At 45.4% G+C, this 26,303-nt stretch overlaps 1 protein-coding gene across 1 annotated transcript; it reads right to left on the bottom strand.

The window, feature by feature from the left end:
• Nucleotides 1-2,582: 2,582 nt before the first annotated feature.
• Nucleotides 2,583-25,569, bottom strand: CLIC3 (chloride intracellular channel 3). The gene is made up of 6 exons (XM_038767957.1): nt 25,522-25,569; nt 14,206-14,315; nt 8,174-8,299; nt 6,427-6,533; nt 2,910-3,085; nt 2,583-2,820 (listed from the first exon to the last, which is right to left on the bottom strand). Exons 1-6 carry the CDS (start codon nt 25,555-25,557, stop codon nt 2,659-2,661), a joined length of 717 nt encoding a protein of 238 aa, XP_038623885.1. The 5' UTR covers nt 25,558-25,569; the 3' UTR covers nt 2,583-2,658.
• Between the last annotated feature and the right edge of the window lie 734 nt (nt 25,570-26,303).

Here is a 26,303-nt window from a genome sequence, read left to right on the forward strand (position 1 = left end):
ACGGCATTAAGTGCTTGCTTCGTGCAAAGCACTGTTTTAAGCGCTGGGGAGGATCCCAGGTGACGGGGTTGTCCCATGGGGGGCTCACGATCTTAATAATAATGGCATTTGTTAAGCGCTTGCTTCGTGCAAAGCACTGTTCTAAGCGCTGGGGAGGATCCAAGGTGATGGGGTTGTCCCATGGGGGGCTCACGATCTTAATAATAATGGCATTTGTTACGCGCTTGCTTTGTGTGAAGCACTGTTCTAAGCGCTGGGGAGGATACAAGGTGATGGGGTTGTCCCACGGGGGGCTCGCGATCTTAATAATAATGGCATTTGTTAAGCGCTTGCTTCGTGCAAAGCACTGTTCTAAGCGCTGGGGAGGATCCAAGGTGACGGGGTTGTCCCACGGGGGGCTCACGATCTTAATAATAATGGCATTTGTTAAGCGCTTACTTTGTGCAAAGCACTGTTCTAAGCGCTGGGGAGGATCCAAGGTGATGGGGTTGTCCCATGGGGGGGCTCGCGATCTTAATAATAATGGCATTTGTTAAGCTCTTGCTTCGTGCAAAGCGCTGTTCTAAGCGCTGGGGAGGATACAAGGTGATGGGGTTGTCCCACGGGGGGCTCACATTCTTAATAATAATGGCATTTGTTAAGCGCTTACATTGTGCAAAGCACTGTTCTAAGCGCTGGGGAGGATCCAAGGTGATGGGGTTGTCCCATGGGGAGCTCACGATCTTAATAATAATGGCATTTGTTAAGCGCTTGCTTCGTGCAAAGCGCTGTTCTAAGCGCTGGGGAGGATCCAAGGTGATGGGGTTGTCCCATGGGGGGCTCGCGATCTTAATAATAATGGCATTTGTTAAGCGCTTGCTTCGTGCAAAGCACTGTTCTAAGCGCTGGGGAGGATCCAAGGTGACGGGGTTGTCCCATGGGGGGCTCACGATCTTAATAATAATGGCATTTGTTAAGCGCTTGCTTTGTGCAAAGCACTGTTCTAAGCGCTGGGGAGGATCCAAGGTGATGGGGTTGTCCCATGGGGAGCTCACGATCTTAATAATAATGGCATTTGTTAAGCGCTTGCTTCGTGCAAAGCACTGTTCTAAGCGCTGGGGAGGATCCAAGGTGATGGGGTTGTCCCATGGGGGGCTCGCGATCTTAATAATAATGGCATTTGTTAAGCGCTTGCTTTGTGCAAAGCACTGTTTTAAGCGCTGGGGAGGATCCAAGGTGATGGGGTTGTCCCATGGGGGGCTCACGATCTTAATAATAATGGCATTTGTTACGCGCTTGCTTTGTGTGAAGCACTGTTCTAAGCGCTGGGGAGGATCCAAGGTGATGGGGTTGTCCCATGGGGGGCTCACGATCTTAATAATAATGGCACTTGTTAAGCGCTTGCTTCGTGCAAAGCACTGTTCTAAGCGCTGGGGAGGATCCAAGGTGATCGCGTTGTCCCATGGGGGGCTCGCGATCTTAATAATAATGGCATTTGTTAAGCGCTTGCTTTGTGCGAAGCACTGTTCTAAGCGCTGGGGAGGATCCAAGGTGATGGGGTTGTCCCATGGGGGGCTCACGATCTTAATAATAATGGTGTTTAAGCGCTTGCTTCGTGCAAAGCACTGTTCTAAGCACTGGGGAGGATACAAGGTGATGGGGTTGTCCCATGGGGGCTCACGATCTTAATAATAATGGCATTTGTTAAGCGCTTGCTTCGTGCAAAGCACTGTTCTAAGCACTGGGGAGGATCCAAGGTGATGGGGTTGTCCCACGGGGGGCTCACATTCTTAATAATAATGGCATTTGTTAAGCGCTTACATTGTGCAAAGCACTGTTCTAAGCGCTGGGGAGGATCCAAGGTGATGGGGTTGTCCCATGGGGGGCTCACGATCTTAATAATAATGGCATTTGTTAAGCGCTTGCTTTGTGCAAAGCACTGTTCTAAGCGCTGGGGAGGATACAAGGTGATCGTGTTGTCCCATGAGGGGCTCACAATCTTAATAATAATGGCATTTGTTAAGTGCTTACTTTGTGCAAAGCACTGTTCTAAGCACTAGGGAGGATACAAGGTGATGGGGTTGTCCCATGGGGGGCTCGCGATCTTAATAATAATGGCATTTGTTAAGCGCTTGCTTCGTGCAAAGCACTGTTCTAAGCGCTGGGGAGGATCCAAGGTGATCGCATTGTCCCACGGGGGGCTCACGGTCCCCGTTTTCCAGATGAGATCACTGAGGCCCGGAGAAGCGAAGTGACCAGTCACCCAGCTGACAAGGGGCCGAGCCTGGATTTGAACCCACGATCCCTGACTCCCGAGCCCGGGCTCTTGCCACTGCGCCACGCTACGTGTGTGAGCGTGTCTGTCCCTCACACACACACGTGTAACTGACAGCTCCGACAGGCGAGAGCCCCGCTCCGGGCAGCCGTGGGGGCGGGGAGGTTGGGAGGTTCCCACAATTCCGGATCGGGCCGGACCGGTTTTCCACGTTCTCCCGGGGAGAAGGGTGGGAAGAGGAGCCGGCCAGGGCCGCGCTTGCCGTCTCCGCCTTAGGGGACGATTTGGGACGGGCCGGAGTGACCGGGCACACCACCACCTGAGCGGAAAACTCCTTTTATTCCCATCCTCGGCATTCCCGGGGGTCCGTCGTCCCCCCGCCCCAAGCCAATTCCCACCGGGGTTCAGGGAAGGGGTCTCACAACCGGCTTGTAAGCGGCCAGGATCTCCGCGCTGGGGGGGCACGTGTACTTGAACTCCTTGACTTGCAGGGCGTTGGCCAGGTAGCGACGCAGGCCCTGCAGCTCGGCGGGGATCGGGGCCTGGCGGAAATGGGCGCACACCGTCTGCAAGGAGGAGGCAGAGCCTGGGGTCGGGGGGCTCGGGCCCCCGCCGGCCCCCCGCCGCCCGCCGCGACCCGGCGGCCCGCCCTCACGTCGACGATGTGCAGCTTGGGCAGGAGGCCGCAGTCGGCCAGGGTCAACCGGTCCCCGTCCAGGAACCGGCGGCGGGACTGGGCGAGCCCGGGCTCCCGCTCCAGTTCGTGGCCCAGGGGGCTGCTCAGGTAGCCGTCCAGCTTCAGCAGCGCCCGCAGGAGCGTCCTGTACAGCGCTGGGGGCGGCGGGGGGCTCCGTCAGCGACCGCGGGCCCCCGCCTTCTCATCCCACCCTTCCAAGCCTTGACAACGGTGCTTTGCGCTTAATAATAATAACGGCATTTATGAAGCGCTTCCTACGCGCAGAGCGCTGGGGCGTTTACAAGGCGATCGGGTGGTCCCCCGTGGGGCTCACGGTCTTAATCCCCATTTTACAGAGGAGGGAACTGAGGCCCAGAGACGTGAAGCGACTCGCCCCAAGTCACACGGCAGGGGCCGTCTCTAGATATTGCCAGCTTGTACTTCCCAAGCGCTTAGTACACACGGTAAGCGCTCAGTCATCATCATCATCAATCGTATTGAGCGCTTACTATGTGCAGAGCACTGTACTAAGCGCTTGGGGAGTACAAATTGGCAACATATAGAGACAGTCCCGAAATAAATGCCATCATTATTCTTCTAGACTGTGAGCCCGTTGTTGGGTAGGGAACGCCTCTATATGTTGCCAATTTGTACTTCCCAATCATCAATCAATCAATCATATTTATTGAGCACTTACTATGTGCAGAGCACTGTACTAAGCGCTTGGGAAGTACAAATTGGCAACATATAGAGACAGTCCCTACCCAACAGTGGGCTCACAGTCTAAAAGGGGGAGACAGAGAACAAAATCAAACATACTAACAAAATAAAATAAATAGAATAGATATGTACAAGTAAAATAAATAAATAGAGTAATAAATATGTACAAACATATATACATATATACAGGTGCTGTGGGGAAGGGAAGGAAATATGATTGAATGAATGAATGAATGAATTTAGCTTTAATTCTATTTGTTCGGACAACTTGACACTCGTCCACATGTTTTGGTTTGTTGTCCGTCTCCCCCTTCTAGATTGTGAGCCTGTTGTTGGGTAGGGATCGTCTCTCTATGTTGCCAACTTATACTTCCCAAGCGCTTAGTACAGTGCTCTACACACAGTAGGCGCTAAATAAATACGATTGAATGAATGAATTTAGCTTTAATTCTATTTGTTCCGACAACTTGACACCCGTCCACATGTTTCGGTTTGTTGTCTGTCTCCCCCTTCTAGATTGTGAGCCCGTCGTTGGGTAGGGATCGTCTCTATGTTGCCAACTTGTACTTCCCAAGCGCTTAGTACAGTGCTCTGCACACAGTAAGCGCTCAATAAATACGATTGAATGAATTTAGCTTTAATTCTATTTGTTCTGACAACTTGACACCCATCCACATGTTTCGGTTTGTTGTCTGTCTCCCCTTCTAGACTGTGAGCCCGTTGTTGGGTAGGGACCGTCTCTCTATGTTGCCAACTTGGACTTCCCAAGCGCTTAGTACAGTGCTCTGCACACAGTAAGCGCTCAATAAATACGATTGAATGAATGAAAGTGGCGGAGCCGGGACTTGGACCAATGAGCACGGTTAGTACATATTTACTATTCTTTTGATTTTGCTAATGATGGGCATCTAGCTTTAATTCGATTCTAACCGTCACTATATGTTGCCGACTTGTACTTCCCAAGCATTTAGTACAGTGCTCTGCATACAGTAAGTGATCAATAAATACGATTGAATGAATGAATCTAGCTTTAATTCAATTTGTTCTGGCGATTTTGACACCTGTCTACATCTTTCGTTTTGTAGTCTGTCTCCCCCTTCTAGACTGTGAGCCCATTGTTGGGAAGGAACCGTCTCTATATGTTGCCGACTTGGACTTCCCAAGCGCTTAGTACAGTGCTCTGCACACAGTAAGCGTTCAATAAATACGATTGAATGAATGAATAATATCATCATCATCATCAATCGTATTTATTGAGCGCTTACTATGTGCAGAGCACTGTACTAAGCGCTTGGGAAGTACAAATTGGCAACATATAGAGACAGTCCCTACCCAACAGTGGGCTCACAGTCTAAAAGGGGGGAGACAGAGAACAAAACCAAACATACTAACAAAATAAAATAAATAGAATAGACATGTAAATAAATAGAATAGATATGTAAATAAATAGAATAGATATATAATGTAATATATTAATATAATCTAATAATAATAATAATGATGGCATTTGTTAAGCGCTTACTAGGTGCCAGGCACTGTACTAAGCGCTGGGGTGGGTACAACCCCTGGGTGGATACAACACTGGGGTGAAGCAGCGTGACTCAGTGGAAAGAGCCCAGGCTTTGGAGTCAGAGGTCATGGGTTCAAATCCCGGCTCCACCAATTGTCAGCTGTGGGACTTTGGGCAAGTCAGTTCACTTCTCTGGGCTTCAGTGACCTCATCTGGAAAATGGGGAGGAAGACTGTGAGCCCCCCGTGGGGCAACCTGATCACCTTGTATCCTCCCTGTTGCTTAGAACAGTGCTTTGCACATAGTAAGCACTTAATAAATGCCATTTTATTATTATTATTATCATTATTATTAAAAGCCCGGGCTTTGGAGTTGGAGGTCATGGGTTCAAATACCGGCTCCACCAATTGTCTGCTGTGGGACTTTGGGCAAGTCACTTCACTTCTCTGGACCTCAGTGACCTCATCTGGAAAATGGGGATGAAGACTGTGCGCCCTCCGTGGGACAACCTGATCACCTTGTATCCTCCCCATTGCTTAGAACAGTGCTTTGCACATAGTAAGCACTTAATAAATGCCATTTTATTATTATTATTATCATTATTATTAAGAGCCTGGGCTTTGGAGTCGGAGGTCATGGGTTCAAATCCTGGCTCCGCCAATTGTCAGCTGTGGGACTTTGGGCAAGTCACTTCACTTCTCTGGGCCTCAGTGACCTCATCTGGAAAATGGGGATGAAGACTGTGCACCCCCCGTGGGACAACCTGATCACCTTGTAACCTCCCCAGCGCTTAGAACAGTGCTTGGCACATAGTAAGTGCTTAATAAATGCCATTATTATTATTCTTATTCTCTGGGCCTCAGTGACCTCATCTGGAAAATGGGGATGAAGACTGTGTGCCCCCCGTGGGACAACCTGATCACCTTGTAACCTCCCCAGCGCTTAGACCAGTGCTTGGCACATAGTAAGCGCTTAATAAATGCCATTATTATTATTACTAAGAGCCCGGGCTTTGGAGTCCGAGGTCATGGGTTCAAATCCCGGCTCCGCCAATTGCCAGCTGTGGGACTTTGGGCAAGTCGCTTCACTTCTCTGGGCCTCAGTTCCCTCATCTGCAATATAGGGATGAAGACTGTGAGTCCCCCGTGGGGCAACCCGATCACCTTGTGACCTCCCCAGCGCTTAGCCCAGTGCTCGGCACATAGTAAGCGCTTACCAAATACCACAATTGCTATTACTACCGTCGAACCCGCCACCGGGCCTCACCCTCGTCCTGCGAGGGCACGGGATTCTTGATGAAGGCCGAGAACTTGTGGAAGACGTCGTTGCCGGCCGTGTTGGACTCCTCGTAGCGGGGCACCAGGCTGGGGAAACTGAAAGGGGGATCTCGGGTCAGGAAAACCCCGCGGGAAACCCCCATCTTCCATCCCCTTGTAACCTCCCCAGCGCTTAGAACAGTGCTTGGCACATAGTAAGCGCTTAACAAGTGCCATTATTATTATTATTATCAAGAGCCCGGGCTTCGGAGTCCGAGGTCATGGGTTCAAATTCTGACTCCGCCAATTCATCAATCGTATTTATTGAGCGCTTACTATATGCAGAGCACATAGCCAGTTGTCAGCTGGGTGACTTTGGGTGAGTCACTTCACTTCTCTGGGCCTCAGTGACCTCATCTGGAAAATGGGGGTGAAGACTGTGAGCCCCCCGTGGGCCAACCTGATCACCTTGTAACCTCCCCAGTGCTTAGAACAGTGCTTGGCACACAGTAGGTGCTTAAGAAATGCCATTATTATTATTATTATCAAGAGCCCGGGCTTTATCATCATTATTATTATTATTATTCCCTGTGCCTCAGTTACCTCATCAGTCAAATGGGGATGAAGACTGTGAGCCCCCCGTGGGACAACCTGATGACCTTATATCTCCCCCAGCACTTAGAACAGTGCTTGGTACATAGTAAGCGCTTACCAAATGCCATCATCATTATTATTATTATTATTATCTGTGCCTCAGTTACCTCATCAAATGGGGATGAAGACTGTGAGCCCCCCGTGGGACAACCTGATCACCTTGTATCTCCCCCAGTGCTTAGAACAGTGGTTGGCACATAGTAAGCCCTTACCAAATGCCATCATTATTATTATTATTATTCACTGTGCCTCAGTTACGTCATCAGTCAAATGGGGATGAAGACTGTGAGCCCCATATGGGACAACCTGATGACCTTGTATCTACCCCAGAGCTTAGAACAGTGCTTTGCACATAGTAAGCGCTTACCAAATGCCATTATTATTATTATTATTCTCTGTGCCTCAGTTACGTCATCAGTCAAATGGGGATGAAGACTGTGAGCCCCACGTGGGACAACCTGATCACCTTGTATCCTCCCCAGCGCTTAGAACAGTGCTTTGCACATAGTAAGCGCTTACCAAATGCCATCATCATCATTATTATTATTCTCTGTGCCTCAGTTACCTCATCAGTCAAATGGGGATGAAGACTGTGAGCCCCACGTGGGACAACCTGATCACCTTGTATCTCCCCCAGCGCTTAGAACAGTGCCTGGCACATATCTATTCTATTTATTTTATTTTGTTAATATGTTTTGTTTTGTTGTCTGTCTCCCCCTTCTAGCCTGTGAGCCCGCTGTTGGGTAGGGACCGCCTCTAGATGTTGCCAACTTGGACTTCCCAAGTGCTCTGCACCCAGTAAGCGCTCAATAAATACGACTGATTGATAGGAAGCGCTTAACAAATACCATCCGCATCATTATTATTAATGTACATATTTGTACATATTTATTACTCTATTTTACTTGTACATACCTATTCTATTTATTTTATTTTGTTAGTATGTTTGGTTTTGTTCTCTGTCTCCCCCTTCTAGATTGTGAGCCCACTGTTGGGTAGGGACTGTCTCTATACGTTGCCAACCTGGACTTCCCAAGCGCTTCGTCCAGTGCTCAGCACCCAGTAAGCGCTCAATAAATACGATTGATGATGATGATTATTACTTGGGCGGCCCCAGCGTCTCTTCCAGGAACTCCTCGATCTGGAGGGTGTCCGTCCGGGCCTCCCCGTTGTAGAGCAGGATGGGCAACTGGGAGCCGGGGGCGAAGTCCTTCAGCACGTCCAGGGACCTGGGGGGAGAAAAGAGGGGGTCCGGGGGTGGGGGGGCACCCAGGAAGAGGGGGACAGCTCAGGGGGAGGAGGAGGAGGGGGCACAGAGGAGCAGGAATAGTTGGGGAGAAGTGTCTTCAATAATAAAATATAAAATATAATAATATAATACATATATTATATACATACATACATTATACATACATACATTATATACATACATACATTATATATATAATATATAATAATATAATATAATATAATATAATAATAAAATAATAAAATATAATATAATATATAATATAATACAATACAATACAATGCAATATAATATTATAATATAATATAATGTAATGTAATATAATATAATATAATATATAATATAATACAATACAATACAATGCAATATAATATTATAATATAATATAATATAATATAATGTAATAATATAATATAATACTATAATACAATACAATATAACATAACACAACATATTATAATTTAATATAATAAATATGATATAATACAATATAATATAATATCCGTTATATTATATTATATATTATAATCATATTATATAATAATCTTATGTATGGTAGTAAGCTACCATATAGCTTACTATGTGGCCAGCACTGTTCTAAGCCCTGGGGTAATAATAATAACAATAATGGTATTTGTTAAGCGCTTTACTATGTGGCAAGCACCGTTCTAAGCACTGGGGTAATAGTAATGACAATAACGGTATTTGCTAAGCGCTTACTCTGTGCCAAGCACTGTTCTAAGCACTGGGGCAATAACAATAATGGTATTTGTTAAGTGCTTACTGTGTGGCCAGCACTGTTCTAAGCACTGGGGTAATAGTAATAACAACAACGGTATTTGCTAAGCGCTTATTCTATGCCAAGCACTGTTCTAAGCACTGGGGTAATAACAATAATGGTATTTGTTAAGTGCTTACTGTGTGGCCAGCACTGTTCTAAGCACTGGGGTAATAGTAATAACAATAACGGTATTTGCTAAGCGCTTATTCTATGCCAAGCACTGTTCTAAGCACTGGGGTAATAACAATAATGGTATTTGTTAAGTGCTTACTGTGTGGCCAGCGCTGTTCTAAGCACTGGGGTAATAATAACAACAATAATGGTACTTGCTAAGCGCTTACTATGTGGCAAGCACCGTTCTAAGCACTGGGGTAATAGTAATAACAATAACGGTATTGGCTAAGCGCTTACTCTGTGCCAAGCACTGTTCTAAGCACTGGGGTAATAACAATAATGGTATTTGTTAAGTGCTTACTGTGTGGCCAGCACTGTTCTAAGCACTGGGGTAATAATAACAACAATAATGGTATTTGCTAAGCGCTTACTATGTGGCAAGCACCATTCTAAGCACTGGGATAATAATAACAACAATAATGGTATTTGCTAAGCGCTTACTATGTGGCAAGCACCATTCTAAGCACTGGGATAATAATAACAACAATAATGGTATTTGCTAAGCGCTTACTATGTGGCAAGCACCGTTCTAAGCACTGGGGTAATAGTAATAACAACAACGGTATTTGCTAAGCGCTTACTCTATGCCAAGCACTGTTCTAAGCACTGGGGTAATAACAATAATGGTATTTGTTAAGTGCTTACTGTGTGGCCAGCGCTGTTCTAAGCCCTGGGGTAATAATAATAACAATAATGGTATTTGTTAAGTGCTTTACTATGTGGCAAGCACTGTTCTAAGCCCTGGGGTAATAATAATAACAATAATGGTATTTGTTAAGCACTTTACTATGTGGCTAGTGCTGTTCTAAGCCCTGGGGTAATAATAATAACAATAATGGTATTTGTTAAGCGCTTTACTATGTGGCAAGCACCGTTCTAAGCACTGGGGTAATAGTAATAACAATAATGGTATTTGCTAAGCGCTTACTCTATGCCAAGTACTGTTCTAAGCACTGGGGTAATAGTAATAACAATAATGGTATTTGTTAAGTGCTTACTACGTGGCCAGCACTGTTCTAAGCCCTGGGGTAATAGTAATAACAATAATGGTATTTGTTAAGTGCTTACTACGTGGCCAGCACTGTTCTAAGCCCTGGGGTAAGAATAACAATAATAATGGTATTTGTTAAGCACTTTACTATGTCGCCAGCACTGTTCTAAGCCCTGGGATAATAATAACAACAATAATGGTACTTGCTAAGCGCTTACTATGTGGCAAGCACCGTTCTAAGCACTGGGGTAATAGTAATAACAACAACGGTATTTGCTAAGCGCTTACTCTATGCCAAGCACTGTTCTAAGCACTGGGGTAATAACAATAATGGTATTTGTTAAGTGCTTATTGTGTGGCCAGCACTGTTCTAAGCACTGGGGTAATAGTAATAACAATAACGGTATTTGCTAAGCGCTTACTCTATGCCAAGCACTGTTCTAAGCACTGGGGTAATAACAATAATGGTATTTGTTAAGTGCTTACTGTGTGGCAAGCACTGTTCTAAGCCCTGGGGTAATAATAATAACAATAATGGTATTTGCTAAGTGCTTACTATGTGGCGAGCACCGTTCTAAGCACTGGGGTAATAGTAATAACAATAACGGTATTTGCTAAGCGCTTACTCTGTGCCAAGCACTGTTCTAAGCACTGGGGTAATAATAACAATAATGGTATTTGCTAAGCACCTACTATATGCCAAGTGCTGTTCTAAGCGCTGGGGTAATAATAATAACAATAATGGTATTTGTTAAGCAATTACTATGTGGCCAGCACTGTTCTAAGCACTGGGTAATAATAAAAATAATGGTATTTGCTAAGCTCCTACTATATGCCAAGTGCTGTTCTAAGCCCTGGGGTAATAATAATAACAATAATGGTATTTGTTAAGTGCTTACTATATGCCAAGCACTGTTCAAATCGCTGGGGTAATAATAATAATAATGATGGTATTTGTTAGGGTCTTACTATTTGCCAAGCACTGTTCTAAGCGCTGGGGTAATATAATAATAATGGTATTTGTTAAGCTCTTACTATGTGCCAAACACTGTTGTAAGCACTGGGGTAATAATAACAATAATGGTATTTGCTAAGCGCTTACTGTATGCCAAGCACTGTTCTAAGCATGGGGTAATAATAATAACAATAATGGTATTTGTTAAGCGCTTACTATGTGGCCAGCACTGTTCTAAGCCCTGGGGTAAAAATAACAATAATGGTATTTGCTAAGCGCCTACTATATGACAAGTGCTGTTCTAAGCCCTGGGGTAATAATAATAACAATAATGGTATTTGTTAAGCGCTTACTATGTGGCAGGCGCTGTTCTAAGCGCTGGGGTAATAATAATAACAATAACGGTATTTGTTAAGTGCTTACTATATTGGGGTAACAATAATAATAATGGTATTTGTTAAGCGCTTACTATAAGCCAAGCACTGTTCAAATCACTGGGGTAATAATAATAATGATGATGGTATTTGTTAAGCTCTTACTATGTGCCAAGCACTGTTCTATATTAATAATATAGAACACTGTTCTATAATAATAATAATAAATAGTGGTGTTTGTTAAGCTCTATGTGCCAAGCACTGTTCTATATTAATAATATAGAAGACTGTTCTATACTACTACTAATAATAATAAATAGTGGTATTTGTTAAGCTCTTACTATGTGCCAAGCACTGTTCTATATTAATAATATAGAACACTGTTCTATAATAATAATAATAATAATAATAAATAGGGGTATTCGTTAAGCTCTTACTATGTGCCAAGCACTGTTCTATATTAATAATATAGAACAATGTTCTATAATAATAATAATAATAATAATAAATAGTGGTATTTGTTGAGCTCTTACTATGTGCCAAGCACTGTTCTATATTAATAATATAGAACACTGTTCTATAATAATAATAATAATAAATAGGGGTATTCGTTAAGCTCTTACTATGTGCCAAGCACTGTTCTATATTAATAATATAGAACAATGTTCTATAATAATAATAATAATAATAAATAGTGGTATTTGTTGAGCTCTTACTATGTGCCAAGCACTGTTCTATATTAATAATATAGAACACTGTTCTATAATAATAATAATAATAAATAGGGGTATTCGTTAAGCTCTTACTATGTGCCAAGCACTGTTCTATATTAATAATATAGAACAATGTTCTATAATAATAATAATAATAAATAGTGGTATTTGTTAAGCTCTTACTATGTGCCAAGCACTGTTCTATATTAATAATATAGAACACTGTTCTATAATAATAATCATAATAATAATAATAAATAGTGGTATTTGCTAAGCTCTATGTGCTAAGCACTGTTCTATATTAATAATATAGGACACTGTTCTATAATAATAATAATAATAATAATAATAAATAGTGGTATTTGTTAAGCTCTTACTATGTGCCAAGCACTGTTCTATATTAATAATATAGAACACTGTTCTATAATAATAATAATAATAAATAGGGGTATTCGTTAAGCTCTTACTATGTGCCAAGCACTGTTCTATATTAATAATATAGAACAATGTTCTATAATAATAATAATAAATAGTGGTATTTGTTGAGCTGTTACTATGTGCCAAGCACTGTTCTATATTAATAATATAGAACACTGTTCTATAATAATAATAATAATAAATAGGGGTATTCATTAAGCTCTTACTATGTGCCAAGCACTGTTCTATATTAATAATATAGAACAATGTTCTATAATAATAATAATAATAAATAGTGGTATTTGTTAAGCTCTTACTATGTGCCAAGCACTGTTCTATATTAATAATATAGAACACTGTTCTATAATAATAATCATAATAATAATAATAAATAGTGGTATTTGTTAAGCTCTTACTATGTGCCAAGCACTGTTGTAAGCCCTGGGGTAGATACAGGGTGATCAGGTTGTCCCATGTGGGGCTCACAGTCTTAATCCCCATTTTACAGATGAGGGAACCGAGGCCCAGAGAAGTGAAGTGACTCGCCCAGGGTCACACAGCAGCCAAGCGGCGGAGCCGGGATTGGAACCCACGTCCTCCGACTCCCAAGCCCGGGCTCTTTCCACTGAGCCCCGCGGCTTCTCCGTCCTTCCTCCCTGGGGTTAGCTGCTTGGCACATAGTAAGCGCCTAACAAATACCAACGTTATTATTATTCATCATCATCAATCGTATTTATTGAGCGCTTACTGTGTGCAGAGCACTGTACTAAGCGCTTGGGAGGAGCAGGAGGAGCAGCGTGGCTCAATGGAAAGAGCCTGGGCTTTGGTGTCAGAAATCAATCAATGAATTATTGATTGAGCGCTTACTGTGTGCAGAGCACTGTACTAAGCGCTTGGGAAGTCCAAGTTGGCAACATATAGAGACGGCCCCTACCCAACAGTGGGCTCCCAGTCTAGAAGACTGGGTTCATCATCATCATCAATCGTATTTATTGAGCGCTTACTGTGTGCAGAGCACTGTACTAAGCGCTTCATGAAGGTCATGGGTTCAAATCCCAGCTCCGCCACTTGTCAGCTGTGTGACTCTGGGCAAGTCACTCAGCTTCTCTGTGCCCCAGTTCCCTCATCCGGAAAACAGAGACGAAGACGGTGAGCCCCACGTGGGACCACCTGATGACCTTGTATCCTCCCCAGCGCTTAGAACAGTGCTTGGCACATAGTAAGCGCTTAACAAATACCATTATTATTATTATTATTATAGGAGGGCGGCATCGGGCGTCCAAAATGGCACCAGGGCTTGACGGAAGGGAATCACGCCCACCTGGCCCCCATCTCTGGACTTTTGGGGTAGGTAATGGACACTGTGGAGGAGGGGGAAGTCGTTCCCGTTCTGCCCCGACTCTGGTCCAGGCGCTTAGTCCAGTGCTCTGCACACAGTAAGCGCTCAATAAGTACGATTGATTGATTGATTGGCCACTCACCTCTTGGTGTCCACCGTAGTGAGCGTGAAGGGCACTCCCTTGAGGAGAAGGATCATGAAGAGCCGTTGGCAGAAGGGGCAGTTGCCCACGCTCTCCCCGTCCTCGCTGGCCTGGGGAGGAAGAAGTCGGGGGTCGGAGAGGGGCGCGGGGGGCCCTTCTAATAATAATAATAATAATAATAATAATAATGATAATAATAATAATGACATTTATTAAGCGCTTACTGTTCTAAGCACTGGGGTGGTTACAAGGTGATCAGATTGTCCTGGGGGTGGGGGGGCTCACACTCTTAATCCCCGTTTTCCAGATGAGGTCACTGAGGCCCAGAGAAGTGACGCGACTCGCCCAAAGTCACCCAGCTGACAAGTGGCAGAGCCAGGATTTGAACCCATGACCTCTGACTCCAAAGCCCGGGCTCTCTCCACTGAGCCACGCTGCTTCTAGACTGTGAGCCCGTTGTTGGGTAGGGACCGTCTCTAGATGTTGCCGACTTGCTTCCCAAGCGCTTAGTCCAGTGCTCTGCACACAGTAAGCGCTCAATAAATACGATTGATTGAATGAATGAATGAAATCCCTCTGCTGAGGACTTGGCATTTCTCCCGGTAATAATAATAATAATAATGATGGCATTTATTAAGCACTTACTATGTGCAAAGCACTGTTCTAAGCGCTGGGGAGGTTACAAGGTGATCAGATTGTCCTGGGGGCAGGGGGGGCTCACAGTCTTAATCCCCATTTTCCAGATGAGGTCACAGAGGCCCAGAGAAGTGAAGTGACTTGCCCAAAGTCACCCAGCTGACAAGTGGCAGAGCCGGGATTTGAACCCATGACCTCTGACTCCAAAGCCCGGGCTCTCTCCACTGAGCCACGCTGCTTCTAGACTGTGCGCCCATTGTTGGGTAGGGACTGTCTCTAGATGTTGCCAACTTGGACTTCCCAAGCGCTTAGTCCAGTGCTCTGCACACAGTAAGCACTCAATAAATATGATTGAATGAATGAATGAATGAATGAAATCCCTCTGCTGAGGACTTGGCATTTCTCCTGGTAATAATAATAATAATAATAATAATAATAATAATGGCATTTACTAAGCACTTACTTTGTGCAAAGCACTGTTCTAAGCGCTGGGGAGGTTACAAGGTGATCAGATTGTCCCGGGGGAGCTCACAGTCTTAATCCCCATTTTCCAGATGAGGGGATTGAGGCCCAGAGAAGTGAAGTGACTTGCCCAAAGTCACACAGCTGACAAGTGGAAGAGTGAGGATTTGAACCCATGACCTCTGACTCCAAAGCCCGGGCTCTTTCCACTGAGCCACGCTGCTTCTAGACTGTGAGCCCGTTGTTGGGTAGGGACCGTCTCTATCTATTGCCGACTGGTACTTCCCAAGCGCTTAGTCCAGTGCTCTGCACACAGTAAGCGCTCAATAAATACGATTGATTGAATGAACGAATGAGTGAATGAATGAATGAAATCCCTCTGCTGAGGCCTTGGCATTTCTCCCGGTATTCCTAACCAGCCCCTGCCAGGGAGCCAGGATGGCAAGGAGGCTGGGCACTTAGTGGTGGCAAGTTGCGGAAGGGTGGGCAAGGGGTCCTTGGGGCCGAGGAGCTAGCTCTGATGCCTCTCAACAGCGTGGCTCAGTGAAAAGAGCCCGGGCTTGGAGGTCATGGGTTCGAATCCCGCCCCCGCCAATTATAATAATAATGGCATTTATAATAATGGCATTTATTAAGCGCTTACTATGTGCAAAGCACTGTTCTAAGCGCTGCAGAGGTTACAAAGTGATCCGGTTGTCCCACGGGGGGCTCACAGTCTTAATCCCCATTTTACAGATGAGGTGACTGAGGCCCAGAGAAGTTAAGTGGCTTGCCCAAAGTCACACAGCTGACAATTGGCGGAGCCAGGATTCGAACCCATGAACTCTGACTCCAAAGCCCGTGCTCTTTCCACTGAGCCACACTGCTTCTCTGTCAATTGACAGCTGTGTGACTTCATTCATTCATTCAATCGTATTTATTGAGCACTTACTGTATGCAGAGCACTGTACTAAGCGCTTGGGAAGTCCAAGTTGGCGACATATAGAGACGGTCCCTACCCAACAGTGGGCTCACAGTCTAGACTTCGGACAAGTCACTTCACTTCTCTAGGCCTCAATTAGTGCATCTGTAAAATGGGCCCCCCGTGGGACCACCTGATCACCTTGTAACCTCCCCAGCGCTTAGAACAGTGCGTGGCACATCGTAAGCGCTTAACAAATGCCATTATTATTACTATTCATTATTATGAACAAAGAGACGGTCCCCAGCATGGCTCAGTGGAAAGAGCCCTGGCTTTGGAGTCAGAGGTCATGGGTTCCAATCCCGCTCCGCCAATTGTCAGCTGGGTGACTTTAAGGTCACTTAACTTCTCTGGGCCTCAGTTCCCACATCTGGAAAATGGGGATGAAGACGGTGAGCCCGCCGTGGGACAATCTGATCGCTTTGTAACCTCCCTAGCGCTTAGAAGAGTGCTTTGCACATAGTAAGCGTGTAATAAATGCCATCATCATCATCATCATCAAATGCCACAGTGATTATTAGGCAGGCTAGCCGCCCCCTCCCACTGAGCACACCCTCTCCCATCCATTGCCGTCGGGCCGTCTGAGGCCCACTCCTGGTGGGCCCGCTCATTCAGCGGTATTTATTGAGCGCTTACTGTGTGCAGAGCACTGGACTAAGCATCTGGTCATCATCATCATCATCATCATCATGCCCAGGGTATTTGATGCGTGCACTGGGGTAGGCGCAGGATCGTCGGATCGGACACGGTCCCTGCCCCACTCGGAAGGGGCTGGAGAACGGGTATTTAGTCTTCATTTTATGGAGGAGGAAACTGAGGCTCACTTTGAGCCTTCTAGACTGGGACCCCCCTATGTGTTGCCAACTTGGACTTCCCAAGCGCTTAGTCCAGTGCTCTGCACACAGTATGCGCTCAATAAATACAATTGAATGAATGAATGTACGTATTTATTACTCCATTTATTTTATTTGTACATATTTATTCCATTTATTTTATTTTGTTCATGTATGATTGACTGAATGAATGAAGTGCCCCCTCTCTCCAGAAGTGACTTTGGGTGCCAGGATTAAGAATGGGCTTGCCCACCTCTCCCTGCCCTAGTTCTCCGATCGCCAGCTTGTCATGTTTTTATAATGGCATTTATTAAGCACTTGCTAACTTGTTCTCTGCCAAATCAATCAATCAATCGTATGTACTGAGCGCTTACTGTGTGCAGAGCACTGTACTAAGCGCTTGGGAAGTCCAAGTTGGCAGCATATAGAGACAGTCCCTACCCAACAGCGGGCTCACGGTCTAAAAGGGGGAGACGGAAAACAAAACCAAACACACTACCAAAATAAAATAAATAGAATAGATATGTACAAGTAAAATAAATAGAGTAATAAATATGTACAAACATATATACAGGTATATCTAAGCCCCACTAGGGCAGTAGGGAGGTTTGGGTGCAAAGGGTGGGGATGTGAAGTGTTTATTCAGTGATTCACTCAGTTGGCATCAGGCCGGGGCGACACCCGCACTCGGCACCCGCAGACAGGCCGGGAGGGCCTCCTCCCTCACCGGGCCGGACACAGGCACGGAGCGGAGGAGATGGATGCAATAATAATAATAATAATAATAATTATGGTTCTCAAGTGCTTATTAGGTGTCGAGCACTCCTCTAAACACTGGGGTAGATCCAAGATAATCAGGCTAGACACAGTCCCTGCCCTACATTGGACTCCCACTTTTAATCCCTCTTCTACAGATGAGGTTACGGAGGCCCAGATAAGAGACTTGCCCAAGGTCACACAGCAGACAAGAAAACCGGGCCTCAGTCACCTCAGCTGCAAAACGGGGATTCATTCAATCAATCGTATTTATTGAGCGCTTACTATGTGCAGAGCACTGTACTAAACGCTTGGGAAGTACAAATTGGCAACACATAGAGACAGTCCCTACCCAACAGTGGGCTCACAGTCTAAAAGGGGGAGGCAGAGAACAAAGCCAAACATACCAAAAAAATAAAATAAATAGGATAGAAATGTACAAGTAAAATAAATAGAGTAATAAATATGTACAACCATTCATTCATTCAATCGTATTTATTGAGCGCTTACTGTGTGCAGAGCACTGGACTAGGCGCTTGGGAAGTCCAAGTCGTCTCCCCCTTCTAGGCTGTGAGCCCGCTGTTGGGTAGGAACTATATGTTGCCAACTTGGACTTCCCAAGCGCTTAGTCCAGTGCTCTGCACACATCGTCATCATCATCATCATCAATCGTATTTATTGAGCGCTTACTATGTGCAGAGCACTGGACTAAGCGCTTGGGAAGTACAAATTGGCAACATATAGAGACAGTCCCTACCCAACATTGGGCTCACAGTCTAAAAGGGGGGAGACAGAGAACAAAACCAAACATACTAACAAAATAAAATAAATAGAATAGATATGTGCAGAGCACTGTACTAAGCGCTTGGGAAGTACAAATTGGCAACATATAGAGACAGTCCCTACCCAACACTGGGCTCACAGTCTAAAAGGGGGAGACAGAGAACAAAACCAAACCTACTAACAAAATAAAATTAATAGAATAGATATGTACAAGTAAAATAGAGTAATACTATTACTAAACACAGTAAGCGTTCAATAAATATGATTGAATGAATGACATATAGAGACAGTCCCTACCCAACAACGGGCTCACAGTCGAGACAATAAAACAAAACAAGTAGACGGGTGTCAATACCATCAGAATAAATAGAATCAGAGCTATGTACGCATTATTAATCAAATAAATAGAGTAAAAAATATGTACAAATATACAGAAGTGCCGTAGGGAGGGGAAGGGGATAGGACAGAGTGTCGGCCTCTCCCTATAGACTGCAAGCTCCTTGTCAGTAGGGGTAATATCTATTTTCTTATTTTATTTATGGCATTTGTTAAGCATTTACTAGGCAGGATTGATCCCAGGGTTCTTTGGGCCGAGGTTGAGGCCCAGAGAAGTTAAGTGACTTGCCCAGAGTCGCCCAGCAAGCAAATGACAGCCGCGGAATTAGAACCCAGGTCCCCTGACTCTCAAGCCTACGTTCTCTTTCCACCGCTTCCCAATGGAGTTACATCTCCCGCTTCTATTATTTCTATTGTATTTTCCCAAGCACTTAGTGCGGTGCTGTGCACACAGTAAGCACTCAATAAATAGCGTCGACTGATTGATCGGTCGATTCCAGTGGCCGCTCATCATCATCAATCGTATTTATTGAGCGCTTACCGCGTACAGAGCACTGGACTAAGCGCTTGGGAAGTCCAAGTTGGCAACGTATAGAGACAGTCGCTACCCAACAGTGGGCTCACAGTCTAAAAGGGAGAGACAGAGAACAAAACCAAACATACTAACAAAATAAAATAAATAGAATAGATCATCGTCATCATCATCAATCGTATTTATTGAGAGCTTACTATGTGCAGAGCACTGTACTAAGCGCTTGGGAAGTACAAATTGGCAACATATAGAGACAGTCCCTACCCAACAGTGGGCTCACAGTCTAAAAGTGGGAAGACAGAGAACAAAACCAAGCATACTAACAAAATAAAATAAATAGAATAGATCATCATCATCATCATCATCATCATCAATCGTATTTATTGAGAGCTTACTATGTGCAGAGCACTGGACTAAGCGCTTGGGAAGTACAAATTGGCAACATGTAGAGACAGTCCCTACCCAACAGTGGGCTCACAGTCTAAAAGGGGGAGACGGAGAACAAAACCAAACATACTAACAAAATAAAATAAATAGAATAGATATGTACAAGTAAAATAAATCGATAAATAGAGTAATAAATATGTACAAACATATATCAGCCGCCTCCAGTGGTGGCCCATCCCTCTCCAGTGGTCCCAGTATTTAACGCCCTTCGGAAATGTGAGCCCGCTGTTGGGTGGGGACCGTCTCTATATGTTGCCAACTTGGACTTCCCAAGCGCTTACTACAGCGCTCTGCACACAGTGAGCGCTCAATAAATAGGATTGAATGAAAGCATGAAATCACGTCTCCTCCAGGAAGCCCTCCCTGACCGGTCTGTCATCTCGCCACTCCATTCCCACCTCGCCCCGCGCCCCTTCAGCATTTCCACGCCACTCAACCGCTGGGCCATTCATTCACACCCCTCTGTGGCATTTTCGTCCTTATCTTTCCACTCTGTTCCTTCCCCCTACTTGCAATTTATTTTAGTGTCGGTTTTACTTATTTAATTATTACTTGTAATTATTACATTTACTTATTTAATTATTACTTTTAGACTGTGAGCCCACTGTTGGGTAGGGACTGTCTCTATATGTTGCCAACTTATACTTCCTAAGTGCTTAGTACAGTGCTCTGCACACAGTAAGTGCTCAATAAATACGATTGAAAGAATGAATGAATATACGTTTGTAAGTATTTATTACTCTATTTTATTTGTACATATTTTTCTATTTTTTTTTGTTAATATGTTTTGTTTGGTCTCCCCCTTCTACACTGTGAGCCCGCTGTCAGGTAGGGCCCGTCTCTAGACGTTGCCAACCTGTTCTTCCCAAGCGCTTAGTCCAGTGCCCTGCACACAGTAAGCGCTCAATAAATATGATTGAATGAATGAATATATGTTTGTACGTATTTATTACTCTATTTTATTTGTACATATTCTATTTTTTTTTTGTTAATATGTTTTTTGTTCTCTGTCTCCCCCTTCTAGACCGTGAGCCCACTGTTGGGTAGGAACCGTCTCTATGTGTTGCCAACTTGGACTTCCCAAGCGCTTAGTACAGTGCTCTGCACACAGTAAGCGCTCAATAAATACGATTGAATGAATGAATAGGAAGGGAGGAAGAGGAGGGTGGGAAGTTAACACTGGGGAGGGGTCTCTGTGGATGTTGGGGAACACTGGGGGGGGGGGAGTTGTATTGCCCCCCTCTCTCATTTTAGCCCAGCCCTCCATAACATCCCTTAGTACAGCGCTTAGTCCAGTGCTCTGCACACAGTAAGCGCTCAATAAATACGATTAATTGATTGATTGATCCCAGGGTCACCCTGCCCACTGACCCTCCCCCCAGCAGCACCCCAATCTTAGCCTTCCCCCAGCATCACACAGAGAAGCAGCGTGGCTCAGTGGAAAGAGCCCGGGCTTTGGAGTCAGTGGTCATGGGTTCAAATCCCGGCTCTGCCACTTGGCAGCTGGGTGACTTTGGGCAAATCACTTCACTTCTCTGGGCCTCAGTTCCCTCATCTGTAAAGTGGGGATTGGCTGTGAGCCCCCGTGGGACAACCTGATCACCTTGTAAGCTCCCCGGCGCTTAGAACAGTGCTTTGCACATAGTAAGCGCTTAACAAATGCTATTATGAGAAGCAGCGTGGCTCTGGAAAAGAGCCCGGGCTTTGGAGTCAGTGGTCATGGGTTCAAATCCCTGCTCTGCCACTTGTCAGCAGTGTGAATTTGGGCAAGTCACTTCACTTCTCTGGGCCTCAGTGACCTCACCTGTAAAGTGGGGATTGGCTGTGAGCCCCCCGTGGGACAACCTGATCACCTTGTAACCTCCCCAGTGCTTAGAACGGTGCTCTGCACATAGTAAGCGCTTAATAAATGCTATTATTATTATTATCACCCTGCTCCCAACTACCCCCCAACCTCCGCTCTACAGAAGAGAAGCAGCATGGCTCAGTGGAAAGAGCCCGGGCTTTGGAGTCAGAGGTCATGAGTTCAAATCCCGGCTCCACCAACTGTCAGCTGTGTGACTTTGGGCAAGTCACTTAACTTCTCTGGGCCTTAGTTACTTCATCTGTAAAATGGGGATGAAGACTGTGAGCCCCCGTGGGACAACCTGATCACCTTGTAACCTCCCCAGTGCTTAGAACTGTGCTTTGCACATAGTAAGCGCTTAACAAATACCATCATTATTATTATTATTATTATCCCCACACCCCCCTTTACTCTCCTTCCCCTCCTTCTCCATCTCCCTGACTTGCTCCTTCTGTTCGTGGGGAAGCAGCGTAGCTTAGTGGCAAGAGCCGGGCTTGGGAGTCAGAGGTCATGGGTTCTAATCACGACTCCGCCACTCGTCAGCTGTGTGACTTTGGGCAAGTCACTTCACTTCTCTGGGCCTCAGTTACATCATCTGTAAAATAGGGGTGAAGACTGTGAGCCCCCCGTGGGACAATCTGATCACCTTGTAACCTCCCCAGCGCTTAACAAATACCAACATTATTATTGTTATTATTAGAACAGTGCTTTGCACATAGTAAGTGCTTAATAAATGCCGTTATTATTATTATTATAGTAAGCACTTAGATACCATTATTATTATTATTAGTATTAGTATTATTATTATCCCAGCCTCACAGCACTTATGTCCATATCTATCATTTCTTTCTTTCTACTGAAGCCTGCCTCCCCACCTCTAGGCTGTAAACTCCTTGTGGGCAAGGAATGTATCCGTTGATTATCGTATTGCGCTCTCCCAATCGCTTAATACAGTGCTCTGCCCATAGTCAGCACTCAATAAATATGACTGAATATAATAATGATGGTATTTGTTAAGCGCTTACTATGCGTGAAGCAAAGAGCCCACACCCAGCATCGCCCTGCCCTGCCCCCCAATTCGTTCATTCATTCAATCGTATTTATTGAGCGCTTACTGTGTGCAGAGCACTGGACTAGGCGCTTGGGAAGGACCAGGTGGTAACATCCAGCGCTTAGAACAGTGCTTTGCACATAGTAAGCGCTTAATGAATGCCATCATCATTATTATTATTCTCTGGGCCTCAGTTCCCTCATCTGGAAAATGGGGATGAAGACTGTGAGCCCCCCGTGGGCCCACCTGATCACCTTGGAACCTCCCTAGCGCTTAGAACAGTGCTTGGCACATAGCAAGCACTTAGTAAATGCCATCGTTATTACTAAGCGCTTGGAAAAGAACACTTCAGCAACCAAGAGAGACAATTCAGTCATTCATTCATTCAATCGTATTTATTGAGCGCTTACTGTGTGCAGAGCACCAGACTAAGCGCTTGGGAAGTACAAGGTGGTAACATCCAGCGCTTAGAACAGTGCTTTGCACATAGTAAGCGCTTAATAAATGCCATCATCATTATTATTATTCTCTGGGCCTCAGTTCCCTCATCTGGAAAATGGGGATGAAGACTGTGAGCCCCCCCTGGGCCCACCTGATCACCTTGGAACAGTGCTTGGCACATAGCAAGCGCTTAGTAAATGCCATCACTATTACTAAGCGCTTGGAAAAGAACACTTCAGCAACCAAGAGAGACAATTCATTCAGTCATTCATTCAATCGTATTTATTGAGCGCTTACTGTGTGCAGAGCACTGGACTAGGCGCTTGGGAAGTACAAGGTGGTAACATCCAGTGCTTTGCACATAGTAAGCACTTAGTAAATGCCATTATTATTATCATTATTATTCTCTGGGCCTCAGTGACCTCATCTGGAAAATGGGGATGAAGACTGTGAGCCCCCCGTGGGCCCACCTGGTCACCTTGGAACCTCCCCAGCGCTTAGAACAGTGCTTGGCACATAGCAAGCGCTTAGTAAATGCCATCATTATTACTAAGCGCTTGGAAAAGAACACTTCAGCAACCAAGAGAGACAATTCATTCAGTCATTCATTCAATCGTATTTATTGAGCGCTTACTGTGTGCAGAGCACTGGACTAGGCGCTTGGGAAGTACAAGGAGGTAACATCCAGCGCTTAGAACAGTGCTTGGCACATAGTAAGCGCTTAGTAAATGCCATCACTATTACTAAGCGCTTGGAAAAGAACACTTCAGCAACCAAGAGACAATTCATTCAGTCATTCCTTCAATCGTACTTATTGAGCGCTTACTGTGTGCAGAGCACTGGACTAGGCTCTTGGGAAGTACAAGGTGGTAACATCCAGCGCTTAGAACAGTGCTTGGCACATAGTAAGCGCTTAATAAATGCCATCATCATTATTATTATCATTCATTCATTCAATCGTATTTATGGAGCGCTTACTGGGTGCACAGCCCTGTCCTAAGCGCTTGGGAAGGCAACTTGGCAACACATAGTGGTCGTGGGTTCAAATCCCGGCTCCGCCATTTGTCAGCTGTGTGACTTTGGGCAAATCACTTCACTGGGCCTCAGTGACCTCACCTGTAAAGTGGGGACTGGCTGTGAGCCCCCCGTGGGCTATCCTGATCACCTTGTAACCTCCCCAGCGCTCAGAACAGTGCTCTGCACATAGTAAGCGCTTAATAAATGCTATTATTATTATTATATAGAGACGGTCCCTCCCCTCCCAGTCTCAGCCCCCCCCAATCTGTGCCTCAACTCCCCTCCAAGGCCCAGAAACCTCAGCCCCTCCCTCCCCTCCACCTGCCGGGAGAGGCCAGGGCTGGGAAATCAAAATCAATCCATCGGATTTATTGAGCGCTTACTGTGTGCGGAGCACTGTACTAGGCGCTTGGGAAGTACAAGGTGGTAACATCCAGCGCTTAGAACAGTGCTTGGCACCCAGTAAGCGCTTAATAAATGCCATCATCATCATTATTATCATTCATTCAATCGTATTTATGGAGCGCTTACTGGGTGCAGAGCCCTGTCCTAAGCGCTTGGGAAGGCAACTTGGCAACACATAGTGGTCATGGGTTCAAATCCCGGCTCCGCCATTTGTCAGCTGTGTGCCTTTGGGCAAATCACTTCTCTGGGCCTCAGTGACCTCACCTGTAAAGTGGGGATGGGCTGTAAGCCCCCCGGCGGGCCATCCTCATCACCTTGTAACCTCCCCAGCGCTTAGAACAGTGCTCTGCACATAGTAAGCGCTTAATAAATGCTATCATTATTATTATAGAGAGACGGTCCCTCCCCTCCCAGTCTCAGCCCCCCCCAATCTGTGCCTCAACTCCCCTCCAAGGCCCAGAAACCTCAGCCCCTCCCTCCCCTCCACCTGCTGGGACAGGCCAGGGCTGGGAAATCAAAATCAATCCATCGGATTTATTGAGCGCTTACTGGGTGCGGAGCACTGTACTAAGCGCTGAAAGCCATCTGGATGCCTCCAGGGCTCCTGCTGGCTGATTTTGGGGCCCAGGCCCCCCAATCATCATCATCAATCGTATTTATTGAGCGCTTACTATGTGCAGAGCACTGTACTAAGCGCTTAGCACTGTACTAAGCTCTGTACTAACTGCACTGTACTAACCCCCAATCCCCAGCTCTCCATCCCCAGTTTGGACCCCCGGACCTTTCCCCCCCCCTCCCAAGGCCCCAAACCTTGACAAACAGCTGCAGTTTGGAGTTCTCAGCCATGGCTGCGGGATGGGAGGGGACGGGCGGGGCCTTGAACTGTCTCTTTAAATCTCCAGAGCCCCGCCCCGACCCCTCCCTACATACCTGAGAGCTGTGTGGGGGTGGGTCTGGGGCGTCTACTAATGCTGCTATTTGTTAAGCGCTTACTATGTGCAAATAATAATAATGATGATGTTGGTATGTGTTAAGCGCTTACTATGTGCAAAGCACTGTTCCCTACATACCTAACCTCCCTACATACCTGAGAGCTGTGTGGGTGTGGGTCTGGGGTGTCTACTAATGCTGCTATTTGTTAAGCGCTTAATATGTGCAAATAATAATAATAATGATGTTGGTATTTGTTAAGCACTTACTAGGTGCAAAGCACTGTTCCCTACATACCTAACCTCCCTACATACCTGAGAGCTGTGTGTGGGTGTGGGCCTGGGGTGTCTACTAATGCTGCTATTTGTTAAGCGCTTACTATGTGCAAATAATAATAATAATGATGTTGGTATTTGTTAAGCGCTTACTAGGTGCAAAGCACTGTTCCCTACATACCTAACCTCCCTACATACCTGAGAGCTGTGTATGTGTGGGGGTCTGGGGGGTCTACTAATGCTGCTATTTGTTAAGCGCTTACTATGTGCAAATAATAATAATAATGATGTTGGTATTTGTTAAGCGCTTACTATGTGCAAATAATAATAATGATGATGTTGGTATGTGTTAAGCGCTTACTATGTGCAAAGCACTGTTCCCTACAT

The sequence above is a fragment of the Tachyglossus aculeatus genome, chromosome 27 (assembly GCF_015852505.1).
Source record: "Tachyglossus aculeatus isolate mTacAcu1 chromosome 27, mTacAcu1.pri, whole genome shotgun sequence".
NCBI classification, from domain to species: Eukaryota; Metazoa; Chordata; class Mammalia; order Monotremata; family Tachyglossidae; genus Tachyglossus; species Tachyglossus aculeatus.

Excerpts from the sequence above, each read along its gene's own strand:
- CLIC3 (XM_038767957.1), bottom strand. The coding sequence starts at position 25,557 with ATGGCTGAGAACTCCAAACTGCAGCTGTTTGTCAAG. Across the intron at positions 8,300-14,205 it reads ACTACGGTGGACACCAAGAG|GTCCCTGGACGTGCTGAAGG; the intron begins GTGAGTGGCCAA and ends TTCTCCCCCCAG. Across the intron at positions 3,086-6,426 it reads CGTGCCCTCGCAGGACGAGG|CGCTGTACAGGACGCTCCTG; the intron begins GTGAGGCCCGGT and ends CGCCGCCCCCAG.